Source organism: Colius striatus, chromosome W (assembly GCF_028858725.1).
Source record: "Colius striatus isolate bColStr4 chromosome W, bColStr4.1.hap1, whole genome shotgun sequence".
NCBI lineage: Eukaryota > Metazoa > Chordata > Aves > Coliiformes > Coliidae > Colius > Colius striatus.
Genome location: NC_084789.1, coordinates 8,497,554 through 8,519,247, shown reverse-complemented (window position 1 = coordinate 8,519,247; position 21,694 = coordinate 8,497,554). Strand labels below are relative to the sequence as shown.

The 21,694-nt window shown below is 44.3% G+C and overlaps 1 protein-coding gene across 4 annotated transcripts in view; it reads right to left on the bottom strand.

Moving 5' to 3' along the window:
• LOC133628388 (KAT8 regulatory NSL complex subunit 1-like) overlaps positions 1 to 21,694 on the bottom strand; it is a 152,116-nt gene that overhangs the window by 44,242 nt on the left and 86,180 nt on the right. For all 4 annotated transcript variants that reach the window (XM_062016507.1, XM_062016504.1, XM_062016508.1 and 1 more), the window contains 3 exons: positions 17,009 to 17,150; positions 5,845 to 5,949; positions 1,361 to 1,476 (listed from right to left, as the gene is read on the bottom strand). In XM_062016507.1, coding sequence (XP_061872491.1) covers positions 1,361 to 1,476; positions 5,845 to 5,949; positions 17,009 to 17,150 — 363 coding nt within the window. The remainder of the gene's footprint in view (positions 1 to 1,360; positions 1,477 to 5,844; positions 5,950 to 17,008; positions 17,151 to 21,694) is intronic.

The window sequence follows — 21,694 nt, the reverse complement described above, 5'->3', positions numbered from 1 at the left end:
AAGAGGAGATTGAGGGAAGATCTCATTAATATTTACAAAGAGCTAAATGGTGGGTGTCAGGAGGTTGGGACATCCCTTTTTTCTATAGTAGATAGTAACATGACAAGGGGTAATGGGTTCCACTTAAACATAAGAAAAAACTATTTCACTGTGATGGAGCAGTGGCACAGGCTGCCCAGAGGGGTTGTGGAGTCTCCTTCCTTGGAGGTCTTCAAGACCCGCCTGGACATGTTCCTATGCGACCTGATCTAGGTGACCCTGCTTCTGCAGGGGGGTTGGACTAGATGATCTCTGGAGGTCCTTTCCAACCCCTACCATTCTATGATTCTATGAAGGGGAGCCCTGAGAAGAGGAGGGGTGGGGGGATATGGAGGAATTTCTGTGTGAAAGAGGCCACGGCCTGGTAACAGTGAACAACCCATGCTTTGAGAACTAATGTGCAGATTATCCTTTAGCGGCTCTCGACTGTGAGAAAAGAAGAAGAAAGAATGCCTAAACGATAACAATCTCCAGCAAGGAGGAGGCTGAAGCAGTATGTGAAACCGCAAGGCTTGTCGCAGAAAGTGCAGCTGGCTTTTAGAGAAAGGACCAATTAGAAGTAGTATAAACATGCTAATTTTGCTGCTGATTATAAAAGTCTGATGCTTGTTAGTAAAATGGGAGTTATGACCTAAACGTATTGGTGTCTGTCATTTCTCCAGTGATGCTCTCTCCGACAGGGGGAGGTGTTTTTAAGATGGTTTTATTTCTCATCTCCCTGCTCTTATTGTTCCTTTAATAAATCAAATCTTTTTCTCCCCAAGTTGAGTCTGTTTTGCCCATGACACTACTTGCTGAGTGATCTCTCTGTCCTTATCTCAACTCACAAGCCGTTTGTTACATTTCTCTCTCTCTCCTGTCCAGTTTGGGAGGGGGAGTGTTTTTATGACTTGGTGGACACCGGGCTAAACCACCACACCTGGATAAACAAAGAATTGAGAAAGTCTTATTCCCAAAATCAGTAGGATTTGTGTTCGTCAGGATCTCCAGAAAAGTGGGCCACTAATACCTCTGAATCATACGATTTGCAAGTGTATTAAAAATGTCCATAATGAAATATTTTTGAACATGTTCATTGTATGGTTGCCTGCAGTGCTTGTTCATGTAAACATAGCTCAGTTTAATACCATTTTCAGAAAAACAATGCAGCAGAAAACCTCAAGCAAGCAATCTCCTCCAAAATGTTTCCAATCACAGCCTTTTTTTTTCAAAAAGAGATTATTTACACACTTATCAACCAGCATATTACAGGCTGGTTTCCAAAGGGGCTTTGGCAAGCTCATATAAATCAATCTTTTCCCCTAATATTCAAGCAACTTACGTGTTAATAACTCCATTGACAGGTCTTGGTGCTCCACAGGGCTTGGTGGGATGGGATTCAAGAGTATTTGCAGCAGAAATACCAAAGTTCTCTAGTGTCTGGGATCCAGAAACACTCTAAAAAAGGATAAGAAAAATAATACATCTCTATAAAGCTTAAACTGCCTGATAAACACAAAGCTAGAAACATTTTTTTTTTTAATAAAGTAAGTAAAATATAAACTAAAGACACAGAGCTACCCAATCCCTTCTGCCTTGGGTCTGAAATACAAACTGCCTGGCTTTGCTGAGAGCAGCAGTTACTGGGTGGCTGCAGCACTGAACGTTACACATCTCCCACTGCACTGCAAGTGGCCTCAATGGCGGGGAGGGAAGGCAGATTGTCACTGCAGCTTCCAAGAACATGCTGGCAACATTCCTGCTCTCCACTCCAGCACTCTCTTCCTCCCCAGGTTTACACATCATTTCTTCCCTCGTGCAGCATTTCCTAAACTCACTGCCAATGTCTCTCTAGCTGGGTTTTCTCCTTTGTGTACATAAGGGCGGAGATGCAGTTCAAGCACTAGTAAAAAAGAAAGACAAAAGGTCTGATGCATCTACAGAGGGAATCAGAGAAAAGGGAAAAACCCGTGTAGGTTGAAATAAGAACAGTTTAATAGAACAAAGTTTGAAACAAGTTGAGAAGGTACAGTATAACAATAAATGAGAGAATTTATATAAAGAGGACTGGTGCATGACGCAGTCGCTCACCACCTGGGATCCGACTCGACCAACTGCTCCGGACCGCCAGCTGAAAATTGCGACTCCGTCAGAGAGCTCCTTCTGGCTGGCTCCCCACCTAGATACTGGGCATGGTGTCAGGATGGTATCGAATACTTGCTAGCCAGCCTGGGTCAGCTGCCCAGGCTGTACCCCTTCCTGGTTCCTCATAGAACTTAACTCTATCCGAGCCCAAAGCAGGACATTCCACACCTTCTTCTATACCATCTACATCATGCCTAGGTTTACACTTTACAGTTATCTACCACCACACTTCCTCTTCAGTTTATGGGCCATCCCTCTGATGTGTCCGTTGAGTTCATTTAGTCCATAACTTCAGGTCTTCATTCATCATAAATCTTTCACAGCAGGAGAGATGGGGTGTTTGTGCCACTCATTCCCAGTTAGGCTCACTTCAGCTTTTAATAAGGATAGCTGTTGAGATCCCCCTGTCACTCCAGAAATACAAATGAATTCTGTCCCTTTACAGCTTGATGGCATCAGAGTACATTGTGCACTGGTGTCCACTACAGCCTTGTACTCTTGGAGGTTTGATGTGCCAGGCCAACAAATCAACACAGTCCAATAAACCTGGTTGTCCCTCTCCTCCACCTGGCTGGAGGCAGGGCCTCCCTAATATTGGCCATGGCAGTCATTGCATACTTTTTGTAGAAAAGAGCTAGAAGTCCCCTCAAGGGTATCAGAATTAAAAACAACCCTTCTATCTTGTCTAGGGGGCTACTCACTGGAAACTGGAGTGGCATTTTTCCAGGAAGAGTTGCTGCTTCTAACTGTTGCTCCCCACAACTCCCGTACCCATGCCCTTGGAGTCGGAGTAGGTGGCCTATCCCACTTGCTTATGTTCTCTCCCTGGTCTTGCGAGTAGAACCCGTGGCATATACTCTCTATATTCCCTCTCTTAAACAAAGAGGCACCTATTCCTAACAGCTGAAGTACGGGCTCGGGCAGGGGGACCATGAATTGGTCGAACTTCTGTGACATATTCTCTACAGCTGAGATGCAGGTCTGTAGGGAAGAAGACACGTTTTCTTCATATTGCCGAAGTTGAGAGGCCATTTCCTCCACCGTTTGTCCCTCTCCCTCCAGGAGACAACTGCCAATGAACTGGCATAGGGTGTTGGTGCACTTCGTAGGAACTTTTGCCACATAGATCACGTGCATTGGACTTCATCTGGGTCTATGGGTGGACGCTCATTATAAATCATTTCCAGCACAGCTAGCTCTCTCAGGTACCTTTGTCCATGGTGTTCCACTTGCCTGGGTGGCATGTAATATTTTCCTTGAAGGGGTATCTTTCTCTCGTGCCTGACAAAAGTCATCTCCAGAGGCTGAGGACTTATGTCTGTCTTCCAATTGCCTTGTCAATGCCCCCGTCTTGGGACAAGGAGCCCAGTTGTCTGGCTTCCCTGCCCTCTAAGTCCAAGCTGTTGGCCCCATTCTCCCAGCATCGGAGCAGCCAGGTGACCATGTGCTCACCTGGGTGAGGGCTGTTGTAATCCCTTTGAACATCTCGCAGCTGCTCAGGAATAGGGAAAGGCCTCTGGGCTAATCTCCGGCTCTGAGCACATAAAGACTCTGACTCAACACCCCACCCTTATGAGCAAGTCTAATTAAGCACAAACCCTCCAGCAGCAGGGTGTAGAAGCTGAGTGCCTGGAGGCAGTTTTTTTCTGGTGGCTGACACCTCCAGCAGAGCTGCAGAGAAATGGGCAGAATGGACTGATGTGAGTATCCACAAGCAGCCACATGTACAAGGGGAGTAAGATATCCTTTTCAGGAAGAGTTACCCTCCAAGATGGCAAGCACAGCTGCAGGAGTAGACACAAGAAGGTGCCAAGTAGGAACCAACAGCCTGCTTTACACTAAACATGCTGTTCTTTGCTGCTCTCACTATTATTTGTGTCACCATTACCTCCAAGACCCTCAAGAGAGTTTGAATCTCCACTGCATGAGCACCACAGTCATAAAAGCCTCTGTCTAAGGAGCTCACACCCAAGCAAAGGGGATGAGAAAAGGCACAATGCAGGAAATGAGTAAACACAGCAACAGTGAGATGGCTGTGAGCAGCAAAAGCAGACAGCACAGGCCAAGCAAGCTTTCTTTTTTTTCCCATACATCAGAACATGTCTACGGACATTTTCCATTCTGTATAGAGATGATGTCTAAGACAATCTAAAAAAGGACAATGTGATGATTTTTTAGGCATATGGGAAATGTCTTTAATATGTAGGAACAAAGTCAGGTGGGACACAGTCCTTCCATCTGCAGACTCCAAGGTTGAAAATACACTCATGTCAAATAATCATGCGGATTTAAATAGATAAGGAAGAAAATATTCTTCCCATTGCTGTCAAATTTGATCATTTATCTCTGCTATCAGCCTGCTATTTACAGATTAGCTCCCAAAAAACAGCCAATTCATCAGTGCAGAAGCATGCTATTTTGGAAGCAAATGGGAGTGCAATGTCACTACACTTGTTTATTATCCTCCAAGCACTTTTTGAGTTAAAGCATTAAGTGGGGGGCACATGACAGACAGACATCACTGTTCAAAGCCAGACACTGCATAATGCTTGTGATTCAATCACGATCTGCAGCAACCCCTGCTCATCCTGGCTTTCCAGCCTGCTGTCTCTCCTCCAGCGTGGCTCCATTAAGTGTCTGAACCACCATCTACTATTTCAGACGTGAGTAAAACCTGTTTATTATACCAAATCACACATCAGTGTTTTGGGCTCAGATAATCTGCTAAGTAAAGACTTAAATTCCCAACACAAATATGAAAGCCAGTGTCAAGTGAGGAGACATTTTATTACAGTCACTCGTAATAACTCCTTTACAGTCCAGTGTTGTCAAAAAAATTTCACAGTATTTCATATTAGCATTCAGTTTCAGGAAAACTCTGACAAAGCCTTGCCAGCGATAGGAGAAAACACTCCAAGTACAATTTTATGGTCACTTTTAGTTAAGTTTTTTATCTATATCAACTATATTTGTTCTATGAAACTCAAGCACTGCCATTGCAGCGAAGCTCTGTTTCTCCCCAAATGTGGCATTAGGGCAAAAAAGCAGGAGCCCTACAGTTTGGTAGTAGGAGTCACACAAGGACCACCCTTCTCCTAGTACTACATCACAACTTCACAAACTCTCCATTTTAATATCTCAATGTGTCCCACCAAAATTAATCACAGCCAGACTGGACAGCATGATGAAGCCTTTAGTCTGTGGCCTACATTTTTGCATTAAATACTAAATACCTGGCACTCTGTGTAGTTTCCAGTGCATCTCACTAAAATTATTAGTTCCCTTTCCAAGAGGTAACACTCTGGCATATATTAAAGGCCACATCTTTAGAAGCCTTTGCTAATTGTGCTGCTCTTAGTTTGAGTTACTTTTTTTGCTAGCAGGGATGGATTAGTTAGGATTTTTAAGCTTCACAAAATGCTAATGCATACTGCAAAGGTACCCTGAGGAACTCTCTTCTAAAATGTGTTTTAATTCTACAGTTTATTAACCCCAAAATAATCTGGGAGGGTGCAAGCTACATAGACCAAAAATTCCCATGTGAGATCCCACAGAGAAGTGCTTCTACAGGATGTCAGACCCATGCCAGACACAGTTTGAGCTTAAAGGATGAACCTTCCCTACCGAAAATTCATTAATGTGAAGTATCTGGACCCAGTCGCTTCTGCTGCTGGCACTTACCAGACGGTCAGCACTAGGCTCCAGTTTAACTTCAGCACTAACGGGACAGGATGCATCATCTACTGCAGGATCAGGAGGTGATGCTTCACCAAGAACTATCAGCCCCTGTAAGGGAGAGAAGGGAAGAGGAATTAACTGCAATTCCTTTGGTCTCAGCAGGGAAATTACTCATCCATCATCCCCCAGAAACTACAACTGCTGCTCAGCAAGCCTTGCATTCACACCACATTTTTGTGACATGATGCTAAAATGAATCCATCCACTGCTGCCTGGATTTTCCTAATATCTAAGCTGAACTCGGAGGAGGAAGGACAGTGGCTGAAGCCAGATCACATACTTTCAGCCCATTAATAGTAGACAGTTAGCTCTCTCTTGGGCAAAACTGCTGAAATGCTGCTGCTGTCTGCTTCCCACTCTCCTTCCCCTCCTCCCACACATGAGGAGGTTCATCAAGCTGCATGCCAGCAAAACCAAAAGAGAGAACATTTTGTTGTAGCACAGAGCAGGAAATGACTGTTTTCATAGTACAAAGTGGAACTTGCCACCACAGTCAAGCAAACAATTTTGAGAGAGTGCCAAAAATCTACAGTTAAACTTGTTACTCTGAGCAGATCTTTTCAAAGAAGTGATATTCACAAAATTCAGTAAGGAAAGAAAAACACTGATAAACAAGCCACTGCTATAAAATGAGCAGGACAAAGCATAGTGGCAGAACACTGTTTTATCAGGCTTATCATATGTTGTCCTGTTTATGTTTTACTCTAAGTGAAACTTACTCTCAAGGCAGAACTGTTTTGTCTCTGAATAACACAAAGGAAAATAAAATCATTATAATCATGCATATTCTGCTATATATTATAACAAAGCAGGCTAAAATGTGCAAGTGATTAGAGTTGGTGGAAATTACAGGCCATGAATATAGTCCAGAACAAAAACAAGACAGACCAAGTTTGCATTTGGTCAAACAAGGAACTATGGAAAGGGCTGCTCAGATTAACAACACACAGATCAGTCATGTGAAAAGAATGCACAGTGTGTCACAAGAAAGTGAGCCTGGAAGGGAACCTGGACACATTGTCTGGAGAGAGGAGAGCTTCCCTCTAAGTCCACAAAGTCAAATCTTACATAAACAATGCCATGGCACATGGCCATGGAAGTCACTCATAATGCTGATCTTATGCCCTGACATAATCTTCTACAGAACAGAATGGTGGCTCTCCAGGAAGACAGTGGTCGCACACAGTTCAGGGGTACTTTATTTTAAAACAGTTTGTAAAATAAATATAAATATATGTGGCCTCTGGCCAGCAATAAGGAAGTAGACAACTTCTAGAATAAATCTGGTGACAATTTCTAGAGTCTTCTGACATCCCAGAAGGATGATTAGTGGATGAGAGAGGCTGAAAGTCTAAACTCAAATACTGCTGTGCTTTTCCTCTACTCTTGAAAGATCCCTCTCTGAAAGAAACCCATCACATTTCACCATTGCTTATAGAAACATCCTCGGGTATGCTTCAGCAAAGAGGTCAGTCATCTCACAATGTCAGGTGTAGGAGACAGTGGACATGAAAAAGCTATAAGCTGAGACTGAATGCAAAGTTGGAACCAAGGAAACTGCTTCCTTTTCACACTCCAGAAAGCACTTGGGCTTCTCATTTGCTCAGCAAGAAAATGAGATGGGGAAGCACAGACATCAGGAACAGAAACAGCCACCAAGGACTTCTGCCTTCAGTTTAAAGGAAGAGGATGAAGGGAGCTGCTCTATGCCTCAGGAAGGAGCAGTAACAAATTCTATATCCTGTTGGTATCTGTATAGAAGTATGTCCCTCTACCAGTGACTCTGAAGCAGAGGCAACACTTAACACAGCCTTCCCTGTGATAGTCACAGCTTTGGCTTTTGTGTCCTCATACAGAAGTGGTGCTACTGCCCAACCCTACCATGCACATGTTGTCCTCTCCTAGCTCCTACCCATGAGACAGCCTCTATGGACCTACAAACCTGCAGGTTGGATGGCACCTTTCTTCTGAGGGTTTGTACTCACTGCTTTGCTTCTAAGAGCTTGAAATCTCCATTATTTATACATTTCCAAATAATAGAGGTGAATTAGAAGTGCAACATGAAATTTCCAACTCCCTTTCAGGAAAGTGGAAGGAACAGTGCATGTGAATTATTCCAAGGTCACACACCTGCTTTTCCCCATCATTCTCTAAAACAAAGAAAAAAGAAGCCCCCTTCCAATATTTATACGCAAGGTTGCTGCTTTCTTATTCCCATTTTTATTGCTAATGATGATATTAATGAGAAGTCCATCGTCCAGGTCTCAGAGACAGATATGGAGATAGATTTCAGATGTCAAACAGTCCTGTAACAGTAAGCAGCTTCTGTCAAGAGATCGAAGAGCGAGGAAGAGGACTGACACACACTAAGGCACATCAGAAAGAGACTGATTGTCCTAAACAGCCCCACAGAAGGACAACGGTATATCTTACTGTGCTCTAAGCCCAAATACTACTACAGATACAGGAAACTCATGTGAGAGCTGCAAATTCTTCCAGCAAGAGGATCCTCCTAATTCCTGTCCCACCCTTCCCATCACGTGCTTCTCTTGACTCAGCAACTTCAATTAGAGCACAGCCCTCCCCACAGGACACACTGCATGAGCAAAAGCTAGAAGGGAACATAGCAAGCCTGTCTTGGGTGGTCTAGCAACAAGTTAGAAGGCCAATGGCATCTTGGGATGCATCAAAAAGAGTGTAGTCAGCAGGTGGAGGGAGGTTCTTCACCCCTCTACTCTGCCATATCTGGTGAGGCCTCATCTGGAGTACTGTGTCCAGTTCTGGGCTCCCCAGCTCAAGAGGGACAGAGAACTTCTGGAGAGTCCAGTGCAAGACCACTAAGATGATCAGGGGACTGGAACATCTTTCATATGAAGAAAGGCTGCGGGAACTGGGGCTGTTTAGTCTGGAAGAGACTGAGGGGGAATGTTATTAATATTTACAAATATCTAAATGGTGGATATCAGGAGGTTGGGACATCCCATTTTTCTATTGTATCTAGCAACAGGACAAGGGGTAATGGGATGAAGCTGGAACACAAAAAGTTCCATTTAAACATAAAGAAAAAACTATTTCACTGTGAGGGTGATGGAGCAGTGGAACAGGCTGCCCAGGGAGGGTGTGGAGTCTCCTTCATTGGAGGTCTTCAAGACCAGCCTGGACATGTTCCTATGTGACCTGATCTAGGTGGACCTGCTTCTGCAGGGGGGTTGGACTAGATGATCTCTAAAGGTCCCTTCCAACCCCTACCTTTCTATGATTCTGTGATTCATGGACATCTAGTCCCTTAAATTAACTGCACACGCTCCTCAAAACTACATATAAAATTGAAGGGCACAACTGCCTGTTGTTTTTAAGCATCAGAAAACACAGTACTTTATGACTAACTCTAAACACATGCTCACTGATTTGTCGCTTTCCTCTGCATCTTATCAGGCTCTGATTGGTATGACCCAAATGTGCTCTAAACCACAATTACTGCTGAGGTACCCAGGCAAGCAGTATACCTTCAAAACAGAAGGCTATTTTCAACTTCCTGGCCCCTCTCTTGCTTTGATTTGACAAAGGTACACTGGGATTGTAGTGGGTCTGGGATGGTAGTGATTTTCCACAGCAGCTCTTGCAGTGCTGTGCTTACTGTTGGTATCAATATTATGACTACCGCTTGCACAACATCAGGGCTGTCCCTCCAGCATTCCTTCCCCCACCTTCACCAATAGCTGTGGGTGAGCACAATCTTGGGAGGGACCACGGCCAGAACAGCTGACCCAGGCTGACCAAGGAGATATTCCATACCATATGACATCAGCTCAGTAATATAAACTGGGGGAGAGGAGCAGGAAGGGGAGGCAAGATTCACTTCTGGCCTTCCAAAAGCAACCGCTACGCGTACTGAAGCCCTGCTTCTCGGGAGGTGGCCGGACATCGCTGCTGATGGGAAGTAGAGAGTAACAGCTTTATCTGCTTTTGCTTCACTTCCCACGCACGCAGCTTTGCTGTTTCTTTATTAAACTGCTTTTATCTCAACCCACGAGACTCCCATCTTATTTTCTCCCCTTCCTGGCTTGCTGAGGAGGTGGGAGATAGAGCAGTGTGGTGGGCACCTGGCATCCAGCCAGGGTCAAACTACCACAGGGATGTAAATGTGAACATATGAAGGTAATTAACCTTAAAAAAGAGAATAAAATGGAACAGCAACTTTGAATTCCTTTTTAACCTCCTTATGGCCAAATAAGTGTTAAATTATGTTGATAGAATTGTCCTTGTACAATCTGAAGCCAAATCCACTCCAACGAGACTCTTGTATTACTGAAATATGTGCTCATTTCTCTAGTCTCCTATACTTGTCCCAAGCTGTTTCGATGAATCTGACTATTGAGGTTTTCATTGATGAAAACAGAACACGTTTCACAAGGCATCCTTGAGCTCAGTGACACCATGACAACAGCTCAGTGTAAGCAGTGATCTCCTTGAAGTTCTATCAGAAAGATGCAGTATTTGATACTCGCTTTTTTGTTGAAACAGAGAAGTCCCTAACAAATCCTCAATATCTGAACTCTTCTGCCACTGTAAGTGGCATGTTTTATCTTAAATTCATGCACTAAGTTATTGCAGTTTAGGAGGTTTTGTTTGACCAAATAAAAAAAGATTACATCCTCTTTTCTGACACCTCAGATGTACTTTTGAACTTTGATACAGTACCATGATGTTCTCCTTTCAGACCCAGAGGCTGTGACCTTAGATAAAAACATTTGGGATGCTTATAGCCATGATCAGGCTATTTCGTGAGTCTGTCAAGTTGTCATTATCTGGTGAAAAGCAATAAATCTTCCACTTTATTAGATGAGTTCTCTCATTTCTTTCATTACTTAACTTTCAGCATATAAATATTTAGCTATTTTGCATTTTGTACTTAGGAACCATCTTGCATGATCAGCTTTCTTAAGACAGAAGGAAGATTCTTTCTGAAACTGGTTCATTAATATGACATCCAGTCTATTTCTCAGAAGCTTATTGCTCTAAATTCAGTAATGTATTCTGTTCAGTAGGCCATGCTTTTCCATCTAGTCATTTATAGCCCTCACTCAATTAGCCTGTTTTTCTACATAGCTGCATAAAAGTCCAGTCTTCTTCTCCTGCCTGTGCTTTCTACCTGCCTGGAAGTCTCCCTGGCACCCCCAGAGCACCACACATCTTGCGAAAAGCTTTTCTTGGACGCTGGATTCCTGAGCGTCATGTCCAAGGCTTGACATTTAGAAGTGCATGCCTGAACAAGTCTCGTAACAATTCCTTCCTCATCCCTTCTCTGCTTTCAGCCATTCTCCCATCATCTGAGAGAGCAAGTCTGACAAAAAGAAATTCCTTCCACAGAGAAAGGTCAGAACCTAGAAACAATTTTTTTTTCATACAGACTCAATTTCAAGCCTGTGCTACATGACAGCATCTGTAGCCAGTCCTCTCTCTTCCCCAGTAAGTCTCCTGTGACATTGTTTCTTAGTCCCATCTTCAGTGACTGTCCAAAAAATGGAATAGATAGGTTGGTGGTTCCATCCTGGCTCCATCCTCCTGACATCCACCCTTTACATATTTTTAAACATTAATGAGGTCACCCCTCAGTCTCCTCTTCTCCAAGCTAAAGAGCCCCAGCTCCCTCAGCCTTTCATCATAAGGAAGATGTTCCACTGCATCATCTTTGTGGCCCTGTGCTGAACTCTCTCCAGCAGCTCCCTGTCCTTCTTGAACTAAGGGGCCCAGAACTGGACACAATATTCCAGATAAGGCCTCACGAGGGCAGAGGCAGAGGAGAACCTCTCTTGACCTACTGCCCACAGCCCTTCTAATCCACCCTAGGATGCCATTGACCTTCTTGGCCACGAGGGCACATTGCTGGCTCATGGACATCCTGCTGCCCACCAGGACCCCCAGGTCCCTTTCCCCTACACTACTCTCCAACAGTTAATTCCCCAGTCTGTACTGGTACATGGGGTGATTCTTTCCCAGACGCAACACACTACACTTGCCTTTGTTGAATTTCATTAGATTTCTCTTTGCCCAACTCTCCAGCCTGTCCAGGTCTCATTGAATGGCAGCACAGCCTTCTGGGGTGTCAGTCACTCCCCCCAGTTTAGTATCATCAGCAAACTTGCTGACAGTGCCCTGTTTCCTCAGCAAGACCATTAATGAATATATTGAACAATACCAGTCTCAGCACCAACCCCTGAGGGATTCCACTAGACACAGGCCTCCAACTAGACCCTGCCCCGTTGATCAACTCTGCTTTCTTTCCTTCAACCAGTTAAGAATCCACCTCACTACCTGATCATCCAGCCCACATCTTCTCAGTTTTGCTGCAAGGCTGCTGTGGGAGATGGTGTCAAATGCTTTACTGAAATCCAGATAAATCACATCCACTGTACTACCACCATCTATCCACCTGGTTACATCTTCATAAAAGGCTGTGAGATTGGTCAAACATGACTTCCCCTTGGTAAAGCCATGTAATATGGATGACATTTGAATAGTCACTGAAGAAAAGTCTGCTTGTGTTCAATTATTTGTCCATGAAAGGCAACACCTTGCCCTGGGAGTCCTGACCCAGAAGGTGGGAAGATGGAAGAGACTGGTGGGATACTTTTCCAAGCAACTGGATACAGTAAGTAAAGGATGGCCTTCCTGTCTGTGAACAGTAGCAGCAACAGTGATCCTGATACGAGAAGCCTGGAAGCTCACTTTGGGGAGACTCGTGACATAGTTACTACAGTGTTACAACAGAAAGGGAGCCATTGGTTCTCTCCCAGAAGAATGATAAAATATCGGGTAATCCTTACAGAACAGGATGATGTGGTCCTGAAAACTACCAATCTTGTGAAACCTGCAGTTTTCTTAAGTGCTCCTCAGGAGGAAGAATGACTAGAACATGACTGCATAGCAACCATGTGTACTCCAGTTGAAAGGACCTGAAAGATGTCCCTCTGGAAGACCCTGAATGGGAGCTGTTTACAGATGGCAGCAGCTTTGTGCAGAGAGGAACCCGATCTGCTGGATATGCGGTAACAACCGTAAATACAGTAATACAGGCGAATGCATTGCCCAACGTGACATCAGCACAAAAGGCAGAATTGATTGCTTTGATATGAGCTTTGGAACCAAGTAAAGAAAAAAACCAAAACATATGGACAGACTCGAAATATGCTTTTGGAGTAGTCCATGTCTATGGAGCCCTGTGGAAAGAGCAAGGATTATTATTCTCCCAAGGGACAGCTGCCATGACTGGAGCACAGCCATGGAGGGCTATGTATTGTTTAGGAAAGACGGGCTGACAAGGCGTGGAGGTGGAGTTGCTCTCTATGTGAGGGAGCAATTAATGTGTACTGAACTGTGCTTCGGTGGGGATGAGGGACAGGTTGAATGATTATGGGTGAAAATAAAGGGGCTGGGTAAGGTAGGTGATACTGTTGTTGGAGTTTTCTATAGGACATATGATCAGGAGGAGGAAGTAGATGAGGCCTTCTACGAACAGCTGAGAGCTGCCTCACGATCACAGTCCCTGGTCCTCATGGGGGACTTCAACCTCCCTGATATTTGTTGGCAAAGTTACACAGCCAAGCACAAACAGTCCAGGAGGTTCCTACACAATGTTGATGACAACTTGCTGTCACAGGTGATTGAGGAACCAATGAGGAGGGGTGTGATGCTGCACCTGGTGCTGACAAATAAGGAGGGTCTGGTTGGGGATGTGAAGGTTGGAGGCAACCTCGGCTGCAGCGACCATGAGATGGTAGAGTTCAAGATCCTGTGTGGAAGAGGCAGGACATAAGATCCTAGAAGGTAGAAGTGCCCAAGAGAGCTGGTCAATCTTCAAGCATCACTTCCTCCAATCCCAGGATCAGTGTCCCCCAACATGTAGGAAAGCAGGAAGAGGAGGCAGGAGGCCTCCATGGATGAGCAAAGATCTGCTGGGACAACTCAGGCAGAAAGCAGCCATCTATGAGAGGTGGAAACAGGGCCTGACTTCTTGGGAAGAGTATAGGAACTTTGACAGAGCTTGCAAGGGTGCAACTAGGAACGCTAGAGCCCTTCTAGAATTAAATTTAGCCAGGGAAGTTAAGGAAAGTAAAAAGGGGTTTTTCAGGTACATTGGCAGTTAAAGGAAGATGAGGGGGAATGTGTGCCCGCTGCTAAACGCTGAGGGTACCCTGGTGACTGAGGATGCAGAGAAGGCCAAACTACTGAATGCCTTCTAGGTTTCAGTCTTTAAGGCTAAGGCCAGTCCTTGGGAAGCCGAGTCCAGCAAGGACAGTAGGATGGCCTGGACAGCAGAGGACTTGCCCTGGGTGGAAGAGGAAGAGGTTAAAGACTTGTTGGGCAATCTTAAAGCTCATAAGTCAATGGGTCCTAATGGGATGCAGCTGAGAGTGCTGAGGGAGCTGGCTGATGTGATTGCTAAGCCTCTCTCCATCATTTTTGAACAATCATGGAGGACAGACGAGGTGCCTGAGGACTGGAGAAAGGCCAATGTCACACTAGTCTTAAAAAAGGGCAAGAAGAATGAGCCAGGAAACTACAGGCCGGTCAGCCTCATCTCCATCCCTGGAAAAGCGATGAAACAACTTATCCTGAATGTTATCACTGAACATATGAAGGAAAAGATGGTTATCAGCAGGAGTCAACATGGATTCACCAAGGGGAAATCCTGTTTGACCAACCTGATAGTCTTCTATGAGTGCATAACCAGCTGGCTAGATGAGGGGAGAGCAGCAGCAATCTACCTTGACTTCAGCAAGGCTTTTGACACTGTCTCCCATAACATCTGCATCAGAAAGCTCAGAGTGTGGATGAGTGGAGGGTGACATGGATTGAGAGCTGGCTGAATGACAGAGTTCAGAGGGTGGTGATCAATGGCACAGAATCGAGCTGGAGGCCTGTGGCCAGTGGAATTCTACATGGATTGGTTCTGGGGCCAGTCTTGTTCAACATCTTCATCAACCACCTGGATGAGGGGAAAGACTGTACCCTCAGCAAGTTTTCTGATGACACCAAACTGGGAGGACTGGCTGATTCCCCAGAAGGCTGTGCTGCCAGTCAGCAGGATCTCGACTGGCTTGAGAGTTAGGCAGAGAGGAATCTCATGAGGTTCAACAAGGACAAATGCAGAGTCCTACATCTGGGAAGGAACAACCCCATAAACCACGACAGGCTGGGGATGACCTGCTGGAGAGTAGATCTGCAAAGAGAGACCTGGGAGTCCTGGTTGACAATAAACTAAACATGAGCCAGCAATGTGCCCTCGTGGCCAAGAAGGCCAATGGCATCCTGGGATGCATCAAGAAGAGTGTGGCCAGCAGGTCGAGGGAGGTTCTGCTCCCCCTCTACTCTGCCTTGGTGAGGTCTCATCTGGAGTCCTGTGACCAGTTCTGGGCTCCCCAGCTCAAGAGGGACAGAGAACTTTTGAAGAGCAGAGGACTAGAGCATCTTCATTATGAGGAAATGCTGTTTAGTCTAGAGAAGAGAAGTCTGAGAGGGGATCTCATTAATATTTACAAATATCTAAATTATGGATGTCAGGAGGTTGGGACATTCCTTTTTTCTATTGCACCTAGCAACAGGACAAGCGGTAATGGGATGAAGCTGGAACACAAAAAGTTCCACTTAAATATAAGAAAAAACTATTTCACTGTGAGGGTGATGGAGCCCTGGCACAGGCTGCCCAGGGAGGGTGTGGAGTCTCCTTCCCTGCAGGTCTTCAAGATCCGCCTGGATGTGTTCCTATGCAACCTGATCGAGGTTGGCCTGCTTCTGCAGGGGGTTTGACTAGATGATCTCTAAAGGTCCCTTCCAATCCCTATCATTCTGCAATTCTGTGAAATGTAACATTAATCGAAACATTGCTCATTTTGGTATATGTATTTCTAATAATTGGCCCAGCTTATGTCTGTCTAAAATGGCAATTAAGCCACAGAACAAAATATAATTGAATGATTAGTCAAGCAGTAGCAAGAAATCAAAATAAACAGAATCCACCATCACATGACAATCCAGCATATAATGATGTTCCACTGTAAATAGATGAAAGTATTGAGTAATGATTATCAATATTTTTAAGGAGGGAAATGTTATAGAAGGTATAAAAATTCAAGTGATTGTATTGAATAGTTATTTTAAGTAAAATTCATAAGTAAGTTAGCATAACTAAGCAAAACTAGGCCTCCTTGGTGAAGCTGCTCCCAAAGAGAAGAACATGCATGAGAAATCAGGCACAATGAAAATAAGAGTAACGATGAGGGGGATTGTTTAGATCCATGCACCTGCAAGCCATAAAACCTCTAAGAACAATGTTGGGAGTGATTGGTTCAGAGGAAGAAAAGAGTTTGTTATATTAACCTTTAGGCTTTTCACTGTCCTGAACCCCTATAACTTTCTGATCCTGAGCACCAGATAATTAGTATCATTCGGGTCCAGAGCACCAAATAATCAATAGCTTAAATCAGTTAGTTGGCCAAATGATTTTGAAATATATATGAATATGTATAACTTGTGTAATAAGGGACCAATCGATTAGAGTGATGTGATGTAATGTGTAAAAGTAATAAATAATCAGTCAAGGTAAAGGATAAATTTAATGAACAATTCTAAGCAGGCTTTTATGCATAGTGGAAAAGAACAAAAGTATGTTGGGTATAAATATCTGTTAATTTTAATACCTTGTTGGACATTCTTTGGGAATGATCCCTTGTCCCTGGTGCATTGTCAAATAAAGGACGTCTCTGCTTATCTAACTTTGTGTAGATAAGTTTTCCTTCCTCAGCAGATTTACAACAGTTTTATGCATGCAAAAGTAAGTTTTGTTTGGTACCCAAAGACTGACTTCATTTAAAGCAAGGTATTGCTCTCTTCATGCTACCTTATCGAACCAAGGAAAATAATTAAACTCAGCTTATGCCAAGTAGCATTACAATTAGTCACAATTGTGCGATATGCTTTTTGACCAATGCAGGGGGGAAAAAGCATCAGACTTTGCATATGCATTCTCCACTGCATCAGAAGAGAGAGTCATTAGCAGGCAGACAAAGCAAGATCACACATATCCCAGTACACTCCTGGTCCTCACCTTATTGGCTCTAATCTGCTTGTAAATGTCAGTTTGCTGCCGGATTCGGTATTCCAGGTCCGAGACGTGGGCTTGGAGCCAATTCCAGCGACTGATGATAGCTGCACGGTCTGCTGCCCATCTCCACTCTGCCCTTCGCCTCCTGGAAAAACAGAGAGGGAAATGGAGGATTATTTTGAGTGTGATTTTAATTATATAGTTCACAAAAACCCTAGCAGAACTGACAAATCAGAAGCTACATACTGAATGGCATGACTGATACCATCTAGTCACTGCTAATAATTATCAACCAACCTACAGACATGCTATAAAAGCCATGCCTCTGCACAGCAATATTAAAACAATTTTTGGTACCCAGTGATTGAAGTACTGCCTATGCAAGCGTTAAGATTTTATTCCACACTTGGCTGAACCAGCAACTCTAGTCCTACCTGGCCACATCTGCCAGATCCACTTTTCCAAGTCATAGAGAAAAGCAAAATTCATCTGTCCTCCCTTCCTCAGCGCAGCCTCTTTAAAAAAGGACCTCTATCATCAGTCACAAAATATGCCTCAACATCAGCATTTACCACATGGCCACAGTTAAAACTCAGTGGCAAGTTTCACAACACACCATTGATCAGTTTTAAGAGTAACCACTGTTTGTAGACGAGCAACAGAGCTAACAGCATCTTGCACAATCTGCTCTCTTGCAACAAGGTGTTGCAAAGGAAAGTGAGCAACAGTAAACTTGATTTCTGCATCTGACGGCTTGATCGAGCAAATAAAGAAGCCAGGAAAAAACATGATAAAATTACCAAGTGAACAACTCTTCTGGACTCAGAGACACAATGCAAGAAAAGGCAAGCATGTGTGGGTGTATGGAGTAAACCCCCACACTTTGCAACTCTTGACTGACTTCCTATCTTCTTTGCCTCTGCTATGAACCTGACAGGGAAGGTTATGGAGCTGATCATCCTGAGTGCTATCATGAGACACATACAGGACAATCAAAGGTTCAGTATGGCTTTAAGAAAGGCAAGTCCTACTTGACTAACCTGATCTCCTTCTACAACAAGGTGACTCGCTTAGTGGATGAAGGAAAGGCTATGGATCTTGTTTACCTGGACTTTAGTAAAGCCTTTGACACTGTTTCCCACATCATCCTCCTGAAGGCTGCCCATGGCTTGGATGGGCGTACTCTTCGTTGGGTGGAAAACTGTCTGGATGGCCGGGCCCAGAGAGTGGTGTGGAATGGAGTTAAATCCAGTTGGTGGCTGATTACCAGTGGCATTCCCCAGGGCTCAGTGTTGGGGCCAGTTCTATTTAACATCTTTATCAATGATCTGGATGAGAGGATTGAGTGCACCCTCAGTCAGTTTGCTGACGACACCAAGCTGGGTGGGAACGTAAATCTGCTTGAGGACAGAAAGGCTCTTCAGAGGGACATGGACAGGTTGGAGTGATGGGCCAAGGCCAATTGTATGAGGTTTAACAAGGACAAGTGCCGGATCCTGCACTTGGGTCACATCACCACCAGGCAACACTATAGCCTTAGGGAAGAGTGGCTGGAAAGATGTCTAGTAGAAAAGGACCTGGATCAACAGCTGCCTGAACATGAGCCAGCAGTGTGCCCAGGTGGCCAAGAAGGCCAATGGCATCCTGGCTTGCATTAGAAATAGTGTGACCAGCAGGACCAGGGCAGTGATTGTCCCCCTGTTCTGGGCACTGGTGAGGCTGCACCTCGAATACTGTGTTCAGTGTTGGGCCCCTCACTACAAGAAAGACACTGAGGGGCTGAAGTATATCCAAAAATGGGCAAGAAAGCTAGTGAAGGGTCTAGAGAAGAATTCTGATGAGGAGTGGCTGAGGGAACTAGGGTTGTTTAGCTTAGAGAAAACGAGGCTCAGAGGAGACAACTTCCTGAACGGAAGTTCTAGCAAAGTGAGGGTCAGTCTCTTCTCCCAAGTTATAGGACAATAGGAAATGGCCTCAAGTTGCGGCAGGAGAGGTATCTAAAATTGGAGATTATGACAAACCTCACAGGGTTGTTAAAACTTCTTCACAAGGGTTATTAGATACTGGAATTGGCTGCCCAGAGAGGTGGTGGAGATATTTAAAGGACATGTAGATCAGGTGCTTAGGAGCATGGTTTAATGGTGAGCTTGTCAGTGTGAGGTTAGTGGTTGGACTCAATGATCTTGAAGGTCTTTTCCAACAATTCTATGAATACAAAGTATGGTTCTGCAGGAGCATAAACATGCTTTCACTTGTGCACCACAAAGCATTTTACAGTCATAGAATCATAGAAGGGTAGGGTTGGAAGGGACCTTTAGGGATCATCCAGTCCAACCACCCTGCAGAAGTAGGTCCACCTAGATCAGGTCGCATAGGAATGTATCCAGGCAGGTCTTGAATACTTTCAAGGAAGGAGACTCCACACTCTCCCTGGACAGTCTGGGCCAGTGCTCCCGCATCCTCATAGTGAAATAGTTTTTTCTTATGTTTAGATGGAACTTTTTGTGTTCCAGCTTCATCCCATTACCCCTTGTCCTGTTGCTAGATACCATCGAAAAAAGGAATGTCCCAACCTCCTGATACTCACCATTTAGATATTTGTAAATATTAATGAGATCCCCCTCAGTCTCCTCTTCTCCAGACTAAGCAGCACCAGTTCCTGCAGCCTTTCCTCATAAGGAAGATGTTCCAGTCCCCTGATCATCTTGGTGACCCTGTGCTGGACTCTCTCCAGCACTTCCCTGTCCCTCTTGAGCTGGGGAGCCCAGAACTGGACACAGGACTCCAGATGAGGCCTCACCAGGGCAGAGTAGAGGGGGAGCAGAATCTCCCTTGATCATAGTCTTCTTGATGCATCCAACTACAGTCAACTGTTACAAAACCACCCTTACTCTCTACTACCTCATTCCAGGGCAGAAAGGTATACAAAGACAGTAAGGAAGGTATAAATCCAAGGCTCCACTCTTGAAAATATACCCTAAGCATGCTGATTCCAGTGGATAACTATTAAGGCTACCCAAAAAGGCAGAACATCACAATAAGGTGCAGAAACAAAGCATCAGCAGAAAGTACAGGCATAAATCCAGCACTGCTGCACAAAGCCTTTGCCACATATGGATGTTTGGTAATTAAGGAATTAATCACAAAATAATTCCCTTTGTCCTTCCTCCCCCCATTCTGTAGTATTTTTTAATCCATTTTTAAGTCTTCTGCTGAGATTAACCTGTTTCAGAGCTGAAATCAGCCATCATAGCAAAAGCAACACGTGGTAAATGAGATTTACAGCTGCAGAGGTGGTATGCAACAGCAATAATCAAGTTCTTAGAAAAACCTACATCTCCTATGCATCTGCCTTTATTTAGGTGTACTGCTACCAAATGCGCCTGGCTTTAAAAGAACCCACAAGTACCAGATATTACAAGTTTCAAATCAGCTACTAGAAATACCCTGAAAAGTAGGAGTTGCTTCCCTCAAATTATAAGAAATCCCACAAATTTAGAACAAGACACGTTCTCCATGTTCTTGCTGGACCTCCTGACTGCACAGGCAATGTTGCTTCTGTGCTAATTCAAATGAGACCAGATTTCTACCAAAACAAGCAATTGTATCTGCTACCTACAGTCCTCCCAGCCCTCTCCAAGAACATTTTCAAATAAATCACTTTTAGGAGCTTAAGTTCATCTCCCTGCAATATTTCCCAGTGTAAAGTGCCTGCTCTATTTTGATCAATGCTGACCTTATGTTTGGTGGAAATTTTAATATTTATTGTAGATCGATGCCACAGCAAGACTAGATGTTAATCCTCCATCAGTTACACCAAGGATAAAGTCAGCAGAGCCTGAGACAAAATGCAGTCAAAGCAGTTGAGGCTCCAGGGCTGGGTAAAGGTCTGACAGACCTGACCAGCAAGGCAGAATGGCCATAGAGTTAATCTGGTTTACAATGGGCTGAGCAGTTGCCACCACCATCCCAGCACAATCCAATCATGCAGATCTAATCCAGATCTCTGACCCAGTCATGCTTTATTCTGCTCCAAGAAGGATAACACCTTGCAAGCTTTATGGTCTCTCCTCCCCACAAGGGATCTTGAGTCTGAGCCTAAATAGCACAAGATCCACTCCATGACACTGAAGGGTAGCATAGTGGTGTTTGGGCAGCAGATCTCCCTTAGTTCAACAGAGATATTTCTCTGAGCATTGCTGCTCTGACTCTTATCACTTGCAAGACTGACTGCATTTCCATGTCATAGTTTCCCCCAAGACTATCTAGAAGACGTTACTTCTCTGCCAGACAAGTTCCAGTGAAATTCTACCATACTCTCATTTCAGAAGCTAACAACAATTTTGCTGGAGAAAAGTTCATCTTTTTTTTATAGCTTAAAACCAGGAAACATCTCTGCAATGGCATATTCTGCATCTGTTGATGCAATAGACTACTCAGATCCCTGGAAACTTTAGAGCTCTAATTCAGATCTCAGCAAGCTTCAGTTTGCTCTCCTGGGATCCATGGCTACATTAGGAAAGCATTAGGAACTGCTTTTAGGAATATCAAAAGCTGCTGAGAGCACCTCCAAACTGCCAGCTCCCTCACTTGCCTCTGCAACATTAAAAAATGCTTATGCCTGCTGGAACAATACTGGTCTGCTCATTTAAATACATCTCAATCCTTTGCTTGGATTACACAGAAATC